This window comes from Odontomachus brunneus, unplaced genomic scaffold (genome assembly GCF_010583005.1).
Source record: "Odontomachus brunneus isolate Ranch 3 - 2012 unplaced genomic scaffold, Obru_v1 Obru_scaffold_217, whole genome shotgun sequence".
NCBI classification, from domain to species: domain Eukaryota; kingdom Metazoa; phylum Arthropoda; class Insecta; order Hymenoptera; family Formicidae; genus Odontomachus; species Odontomachus brunneus.
In genome coordinates, this window is record NW_022639667.1 from 352,990 (window position 1) to 363,013 (window position 10,024).

Below are 10,024 nucleotides of genomic sequence, written 5' to 3' on the forward strand. Positions count from 1 at the left end.
TGTAAGATAAGACGGAAAGTGAATACTTTACGAGATATTTTGAATTTTTTCATATTGTAACTTTGAAGCTTTATAACTCGAAAAGTACTCAATGAAGAAACATTTCATTACAATGTTTTGGAAAGCTCTCGAGGTCAGCTACAAGAATATGTAATAAAAAATAGGGGATGCCGTTTAAAAAAATTGAGGTGACTTTCATGTGACTTTCAAATAATTCTTCAAGGTCAAAGCAATGGTACCATCTTATGGTCCCCTCGAAACCAAACAACTTTTGTCTGAAAAATTTTTCTCTCCCGTGCTTGGTTTTCGACATATTCGACTGGATGGATTAAAATGGTCTACCCTGTATATAATAGTTATATTATATTTTAAAAAAGTAATTCAAAATAAATATTTATAACTATTTATCTTATAACTTACTAATATTGTATGCTGTCTGGGTTAGAACTTTAAATCTTAACAGTACTTTGCGTAAGTATTTCATCACTTAGCAAAGTATTATATATTAGTATTTAAATATTGACAATGTTCTGCGTAAGTATTTTATCACTGGACGAAATATTACATATCAATATGTAAATATTGAAATCAATCATAAGGTAGGATTTGTAACATTAAATATTGAAATACTTGAGTATTAAAAGCTGTATTTGAATCACAGAATCACTAAATACTGTACTTTTAATACTAAAAATAAGTAATTAATCAATGATTCTTAGTATGATATTTCTATAAGGGCGATCAAGTGATCCTTTACCTTTCTCAATCTTTCCTTCAATTCGGCTATGCTAGAGTTTTTGTTTTGCACACATCATACTCCAATGAGTTCGCTTCTATTACCAATATCCCGGTAGACCTACTAAGAGCATCTACATGTAGATCTACAAGAGCATCATACGATTACCCGTTCTGTGCTGTATTTCGTAATCATACGCCTGCAGTTCTAACGCCCATATGGCGATTCTCGGATTTATCTCTTTTTTGCTGAGAGCCAATTTTAATGAATTACAATCAATTATAATCTTAAACTTCACCCCTTGTAAATATACCCGAAAACGTCGCAGCGCATAAATGATAGCTAGAGTCTCTAGTTCGAAACTATGATACCTAGATTCCGCGTCAGTTGTTCTCTTAGAAAAATAAAATATCGGTGAATATGATATGAAGGTCGCTCTTTTTCTGCATTAATGTTGCGCCAAAGCCTATCGAACTTCCATCGTAATGGAGTTCAGTTTCATCTTTTGGATTATATATCGCTAACAATAGCCCAGCAACCAGTTTTGCTTTTAATGTTTCTATAGCCCGTAATTCCGCTTCGTCAATTTTAAACTCGGCGTTCTTTTTTAGGAGATCATAAAGTGATTTAGCTATCAACGTGAAATCCTGTATAAATTTCCGAAAATACGAACATAAACCGAGAAAGCTTTGAATGTCTCGTACGCACCGTGGTATGGGAAAACGGTCTATTGCTTCTAGCCCGATTTTTGCCGGCTTAATTCCTTGTTTGGATATGACATATCCCAAATATTCCGTGGACGTAAACAAAAACCGACACTTATCTAACCTTACCGTTATAGAAATGTAATACTGATAAGTAATAATTTGGCCAGTGATAATTATTGAACGACAGTAATTATCACTGGCCAAATTATTACTTATCAGTATTACATTTCTATAAGGGTAGTTGAAGCTTATTATTTAACAACAAGCGAAACACGTGACTCAATATCTGAAAATAAAACTCCATTATCTGCGTAGCGACCAAAATATCGTCCATATAGATGACCACATCACCGAATTTAATCAGATGGTCAAAGACAGTATCACAAAATCTTTGGAATTTTGCAGGAGCAGTTTTTAAGCCAAATGGCATTTTCATATAATTATATCACTCCCAGAGGCGTGACAAAAGCAGTATATTTAATCGAATCTTCTGCAACGTCAATATGACGAAAACCTTCCTTCAGATCAAGCGTTAAAAAATATTTTTTTTCTCGCAAAAAGTCTAGATGATCCTTTATAAGAGAAAGGGGATAATTATCTCTCGCCAGAAATTTAATTAACGTTCTAAAATTAATGTATAATCTCAGGTTACCATCTTTTTTTTTAACCAAGACAACAGGAGAAGCATATTCCGACTCGCTACAACATATAATTCTCTTCTGCATTAAATTATCTAAAATATTGCGTAATTTTTTCTTTTCAACGTACAACAATCTGCGAGGCGTAAAGCTAAAAGGCTTAGAATTATGCAAAACTAATTTTAATTCGCATTTCGTCGCTGGTTTTTTCGGTCGTTCTAGTTCTAAATATTCCGCAATAAACAATTTCTTAAAGCGCGTTTGAGTCTCGTAATTTTGCTCTGAATTTATTGCCACCTTGTCGCACGTATCGAAACTCTCGTCTATTTCTATTGCGAGTATTTTCTTTATCGCTTTATCAGCTTCATCGGAGTTACTGTTGGACAAAGTATAATCGAAAGTTTCAAAACATCTCTACCCAACACGACGGGTACAAACATGGTATCATTTGGTACCACATATAATATAATATTTTTCTTAGTTACTCCGTCTATCGTGATGTTAACTTTAACTTCGCCTTCCACTATTAGGTGGTAAACTTAGTTCCTGCGGTTTTTTGTTTAAAAAACTCATTTATTTTGACATCAAAAGCAAAAAATACATTAATCGAAGTATTTTCCCTCGCTAGCTATACATTTTTCCCATCTTTCGAGCAACGCGTAGATTCCAAGACGATAGAACGATTGGTCTTTTGATGCAATCCATTCGTCGATCCATTTTCGCACATCCTCGTAATTTCTGAAGTGTGTATCCACCAAGCCGTGCTGCATCGACCGGAACAAGTAATAGTCCGAAGGAGCTAAGTCTGGTGAATACGCTGGGTGCGGGAGAACTTCCCACTCGAGCTGCATCAGTGTTTCTTTGACGGCTTTGGCAACGTGTGGTCGAGCGTTGTCGTGCAAAAGCATGACTTTACGTCGATTGCTGGCTACTGCTGGCCTTTTTTCCAACAATGCTTCATTCAGACGGTTTAATTGTGATTGATATCGATCCCCCGTGATACTTTCGTTCGGTCTGAGTAGCTCATAATAAACGACGCCGTGCATATCCCACCAAATGCAAAGCATTGCTTTGTGGCCATGAATATTTCTCTTTGGTGTGGATGTCGATGGTTGGCCAGGGTCTACCCATGATTTTCTTCGTTTAGGATTATCGAAGTATATCCATTTTTCATCGCCAGTCACTATGCGCCACAAAAAACTCTTCTTTTTCTGCCTGGCGAGCAGAGAAATAGAGATGTTTAAGCGATTCGCAATGGCATTTGCGGTTAATTCGTGTGGTACCCATTTTCCCTCCTTTTGAATTTTTCCCATTGCATGTAGACGTTTGGAAACAGCCATCGGAGTAACATTTAATGCTGCAGACAATTCTTGGAGCGTTTGAGTAGAGTTTTCGTCCAATAATGCCTGCAAATCGGTGTCTTCAAACTTTTTCGGTTGGCCTGAGCGTTCTTTATCATTGACATCAAAATCACCACTCTTAAATCGCTGAAACCATACTTGGCATGTTCTTTCCGATGGAGCATAATTGCCATAAGCTTCGAAAAGCAATTTATGAGCTGCAGCTGCAGTTTTTTTCAAGTCAAAGTAATGAAGCAGCACATGTCGAAAAAACAACTTATCACGTTCCATATTTAATCAAAAGAAAAAATAGCACTGCTCGCTTAAATGAATCTCTTCGCACTGAATTTTATTGACAAATGTCTAACCTCTAAAATGCAGCCAGTTTCAGATGTCAAAATAAACTACACCTAAAACTAACGTCATCTAACTGTGAGCCACAGGAACTGAGTTTACCACCTAATACTAAGGCTGAATTATTAATGCCGCGAAATTGATTTGGTAAATTTGCATTCCTTTCGCTATAATTCCGCACAAACCTCTCTTTAATAAAACTTATCGAGCTATCTGTATCTTTAGGTTACATCGGCCCTCCGAATCATGAAGATGATAACTCAAATTTTCCAAAAAATTCGAATCGTTATCGAAAACACTGTTTATATTGTTTCTATCCGGGATTGAATCCGTTCCCCGACTATCTCTATTTCTACATTCTCTCGCTTTATGCCCTACCTGTGAATATGTAAAACACGCTCCCGCTTCGCATTTTGAGTATTTACATTGAGCGGCAATGTGTTCCATAGCATTATAACTGTAACATTTCGTCGGATTTCTATTCCCGGCATCATTTCTGACTCGCTTTGTGACTATCGCCTCCATTTCTGGCCGTCGATAGTTTCTCACCCTTACGTGAAGTTCGCGGGTCTACGCTTAGGCTGATGTCTTCCATCGCCCTCAGCATCATCTCTTTATTTGTGAACCGCTGCATCGTTGCATCTTGTCGGATTGACTGGACAGGGATTTCTCCAATTATATTGTCCATTATCTCTTCCTCATCAATTGGGACTCTGTTGGCCATGATAATCTTCTGATAAAAATATTCGGTGAATGTCTCGCCGGTTTGCCACGCTCGGCTCTCGAATTCTCTTCTCAGTAACAATCGTTTCTCTCTTTGACCAAACATTGTCTTCATCCGGCACAACAGCTGATCCACAGACACGGTCAGATGCTCCAGCACCAACCGAAACCATGCTGCAACATTGCCCGACAATCTCTATACTAGCAATAACTTCAGAGAATTATCGTTTAGTTGGTATAATTGCTGCACCAATCTCAGCTGTTCTTCCCACACGCGGTAGGACATCCTTTGACCGTCGAATTCCGGAAGCATATCCTTCAATGCTGTCACGTTAGTCACCCGCGCAAGTCGGTCGATCCTCAACGGTTCGGGGATCATCGAAGGTCGCTAGTATAGATAGTAGAATAAACACATTTCAATAATCAGGGTTAAGTAAGTTAACTTTTTTTTATCTAAGTTAAAGTTAATGGCTTTGAAAATTTAACTTAGTTAAGATAAAGTTAACTCATAACGAAATTAATTAAATTAAAAGTTTAGTTAATAAAAAAAATAATTAAAAAGTTAAAAGTTAAATTTGTTTCATTTCATGACTTCAGGGTTTCAGTTTTACAAATAATGGAAAAAACAAATATAGACCTTATTTGGAAACCTGTTTCATTTACAGATACTTATTAAATTTAAGTAATAAATTTTTTTAGAAATTTTTATCGGACATTTTTCCTCGAAGATTGTCGAAAATGAACCCTTCTACACTGAACAGCTTTTCGACGTTTCGCGACACCTTTATGGCATGGTTAATTGCAAGATAATCGAACTAAAAGTTAATAGTTACCGATAAAATGTAACTAAGTTAAAGGTTAACAGTGTAAAAATGTAACCAAGTTAAGTTATAAAGCTATTTAACTTTTTAACTAATTACTTTTTAACTCATGACGTACCATTTCTTATGCTGTTAGAAAAGAACTACCTAACCCTGTCAATAATCAATAAAAGAGATGATATTAATGTAAAGAGATGATATTAATGTTAAACTAAATTATGATATATTTCGATTTGAATATAAGATATACCACTACATATTAGGGCTTTGTTTCGATATTCACTATTAGTATTGAAAATCTATAGTATGTATACGTAACACAAGATTGTCAGATGTGGTGCAATTGCGCCAATGTGGCTCTTTGACTCAGGTAGAACAGATAGTCAAAATAATGTCAATCTGACATCATTTTGATCAAATTTACGTCATTTTTTGTTGAAAATGACGTCAGAATGATATTATGTTGACTATCTATTCTATCTGGGATTAGTCGATTATACTAAAATTGGCTGTGTTACGAATGTATTGCTAAACTCTACAGTTCATGTTATATATAATATAGATTTTCAGTATTGGGGCCTTATTCTGCAATCACTTACCGATCCGACAATTGTCGATAAGTGGTTACGGAATAGGGACCCTGGCATAAAACTTAAAACGCAGCCATTGTGTAAATACTCACTTAAAACAAAAAAGCACAATACTTTCAAAATGAATAAGGAACTATAATAACTCATTTTTTAATCATTATTATATCATTATTATCCTCACTTTGATGTCAAATAGAAGACATTTTGATATTATTGTGATTTTCTGTTTTAGTACACAATTTCACTTTAAAAACAAATATCCAGAGTGCATTCAGAAATGTCCTGGGAATGTCCTATGGACGTTTTGTGTCCTCATGATGTACCATTTCTTATGCTGTTAGAAAAGAATCACTATAAAATCATTCCAAAGTCAAGAATTCATCACATATTCATCAAAAAAACTACATTAAATGACATCATGATGATATTTTTTTAAATGATTTTCATGTGATGTCATAGTGATATTTTTATGAGTTTGTGTTCTACTTGGGCAGTCGCTTACACCTTTTGACTCTCCTTCGCCGTAACTCAGCTCGATCACAAAAGCCTAACACTTCTCGCTTTGTCCTCTATTTATATCTTTATATTTGGGAACCCGTTTTGGTTCGGTTAATCTCGGATAACGTTCGATTTTTTTTCTAATCGTCTCATGCTTTTGCCTCGTGATCGCTTACAAAGCTTCAATTCGTTGGCTCCTGGTCGATGTGTAAACGGGTCGATGTGCAATCGGGTCCTATTGCAACGCTATATGTCCGAACGCTACTGTGTGCAATTGGGTCCGTACGCAACCGGGTCGGTATACAAACGGATCCGTGTGCAATTGTGTCCGTGTCCTATTGCAACGCTATGTGTTTGAACGCTACAGTATGCAATTGAGTCCGTGTGAAAACAGATCATTGTGCAATCGGGTTGGGGTGCAAACGGATTAGTTTGCAATTGTATCGAATCTGTGTCATATTGCAAAGTTATGTGATCGATTATTATTGTGTCCGATCGCGCGCATGTGCAATCGGGTCCGTATGCATTTGGGTTCGTGTCTTATTGCAACGCTACGTAATCAATCATTATATTGTGTTCGATCGTGTCGGTGCGCAATCGGGACTGTGTCCAATTGGATCTGTGTCCAATTGGTATGCAATCGATACTGTCTCCAATCGGGTACTTGCCTGATCGGAACTATGTCCGATTGGGAAATACTGCTGTGTCCGATCGTTAATGCGTAATCGGACCTTACTCCATTCAACAGACGTAAAGATGTTTGAAATAAGATGTTTTTAAGACGCCCTTTGGAAATATCTTAAAGACATTTTTTTCAGACATCTTTTGATAACGTCTTAGAAACATTTAAAATAAGACGTCTTTTAGACAATTTTTGGTAATGTCATAAAGACGTCTTACATAAGACGTCTTTAAAACGTCTTTTAGACATGCGTGTTGTGTGGGTTATTTATTACTTATTTATCGACTATTAGGCAGCGTCCCAGATGCACACATTGACAAACGGACACAGTCAACCACAACGCCGTATGCTTAGAGATATTCTAGAGACTCTATAAACGACATATGATTGGATGTGTCTGTTTGTCAATATGCGCATTTGGGACTCACTCGACTATTATTTATTTATTTGTTTTCTTTTAAATCCTCATATACCTAAATATTTTGATATCCACGCAAGAATGCCGAAAACAAATAAAATACCGACTACTAGACATTTTCCTCTAATTAATTAAGCATATTTTATATTTTATATTTTATATTAAGCAGATTTTCGCTGTCGCCAATGTTTCCTCAATTGACATTCTTCTTTTTTAGGCATACGAGTCCTTTCTTTACGCTGGTTTGATGCTAGTGGATATGATAATCTTCAGCGTGATGTCTCTGTTCTACAAATATGTGAAGATACCGGACGAGGAAGACAATAACGATGATATAGCATTGGAAAGAAAAAACGGGAATATTAATATCGCCTACAATGAAGACGAGAAGTGACAACGACGAGGAAGGTGTCGTAATTCTTTCTGTGTTCCTCGCTTACTCTCGAACAATCAAATGAAGACTATCGTTCGTACATCGAGAGTTGGCACATTACTATCGAAAATTTAGTACGCTTAAAAATATGGCGAGAACAGTTCTTAAGGCTCTTGATCCCTCGCATTGTCTACTTATTTTTAATGACGTTAGAAACGAGAAAATGCATGCAACATACGTTGAAATAAAAATATATATCCATAAAGTAACACTTGAAATCGATTAAACAAATTTGTAAAATATTCCGTGCACTCCCCTTTTGCTTTAACAATCAATAATTTGTTGTAAATTAACGTGGCATATAATTTATTTTCTTAACCTATTTCACAGATTTATTTAATCGATTGCAAATGTCACTTTATTGATATATCTTTTTATTTCAACGTATTTCGCAAAAATTTGTAACATACATTTTCTCGCTTCTGACGTCATTAAAAAGAGACAGACAGTGCAAGGGGCCAGGAACCTTAACGTATAAATTCATTTAATCGAAATTTTATAACAAATTTGTAATAAACTAAGATCGCATTTTTCATTAAATTAGGTAACGACGAGAATGATCGATAACGATCTTTTCAAAGATATTTGTCTCTGTTCTGAAATTTCTTTTATCGCTAAAAGCGCTTTTAAAAGTGACTAGTTAGCTTCCTGATTGACTATAAGCCGCTTTTAGAAATGTTTTTAGCGATAAGTGAGAGTATAAAAGAGCTAATATAATTTCATAAAACATGAGAAATAAAAATTTACCTTATATATATTTCAAAAAGATATTTAAAATTTTAGGACTTACGAATCTAATACCTGTTTCTGATTTAATCCCTATAGGATTAAAATAAAACCAACATCACATAAATGTCGATAATAAAATAATGTCTAAATTGTTCGATAATAATTATGAGAATAATAAAGATTAAAAAATTAATAAATTAACTTACCGGAACGTTGTAAATGAAATTTGAGCTTCTGATTTTTCGCTACTATTATCTTTATCGATAATGCTAAAGAAACAAGGAAAATACATGCTTAAAATTTTCGCAAAATACGTTAAAATAGAGATATATAAATTAACATTTGTGTGTAATCGATTGTGAACAAATTTGTAAGATAGTTGGAAAAATTTTTCTTTACTCCAATACCCAATAAATATCTACAAAAATAATGTGATAACATAATTAAAAATCACGTTAATTTTATGCTTAATTTGAAAGCTCTCGAGTACTCCCTTTATAGAAATATCATACTAAGAATCATTGATAATTACTTATTATCCAGTATTTTTAATACTGAAAATAAGTAATTATCAATGATTCTTAGTATGATATTTCTATAAGGGGATCCCCAGACAACATAATGTCTAAAATCGGGACATAAGACGTCTTAAGGTAGTTTGGTAAAAAAACAGTGAAATCCCAGATCTTCTTGAAACTTGTAGCAAAATTAATTTAGGTATTAATACATATGTATGTTAAATACCCTTATAGAAATATCATACTAAAAATCATTGATAATTACTTATTTTCAGTATTAAAAATACTGGATAATAAGTAATTATCAATGATTCTTAGTATGATATTTCTATAAGGGTATGGGTTCGATTAACCGTATAGTTTCCGAGAAATTACCGCTTATAGTTTACTCTTTTTCTCGATATCTTACATGGCGCTGACGTATAAAAAGTAACATGTAAACGCGCATTTGTCAGCTGCAAATGACCTACGATAGGAAACCTACGAAGGATTAATACGAAAATTTGGGCAAAATTAATTGAATATTTACAGAAGTACATACTTTAGTCTCAGTGAAATTGATCGTACGTTATTAGAGTATAATTAATCAGCAAAAATAAGTATGGCTTTTGCTTTTTCGTTCGCGACCATGTTTTGCGGATGTGGCAACGTTGTATAGCCTGGCGTCGCATAGCGCTAATAGAGATGCGACGTTGCCACGATCTATAGTTCCGCGACTACAACGCAATTCAGCATACTGTTTCTTTTTTTATTATTTCATTTATTTTATCGATTTTTACTATTCTGAAAGAATGTATAAAATAATGTTTAAAAATCTGTTTTTCATTTTTACTTAAA

General features: G+C 34.7%; 1 protein-coding gene across 6 annotated transcripts in view; it reads left to right on the forward strand.

Annotated features, from left to right (window-relative positions):
• The window catches only part of LOC116852346 (peptide transporter family 1-like), a 221,261-nt gene extending 213,067 nt beyond the window's left edge, over positions 1–8,194 (forward strand). For 4 of the 6 annotated variants that reach the window (XM_032832615.1, XM_032832621.1, XM_032832619.1 and 1 more), the window contains one exon: positions 7,725–8,194. In XM_032832615.1, coding sequence (XP_032688506.1) covers positions 7,725–7,901 — 177 coding nt within the window. In that variant the 3' untranslated portion in view covers positions 7,902–8,194. The remainder of the gene's footprint in view (positions 1–7,724) is intronic. The other 2 variants (XM_032832616.1, XM_032832617.1) reach the window with 1 other exon arrangement.
• The last annotated feature ends 1,830 nt before the right edge of the window (positions 8,195–10,024 follow it).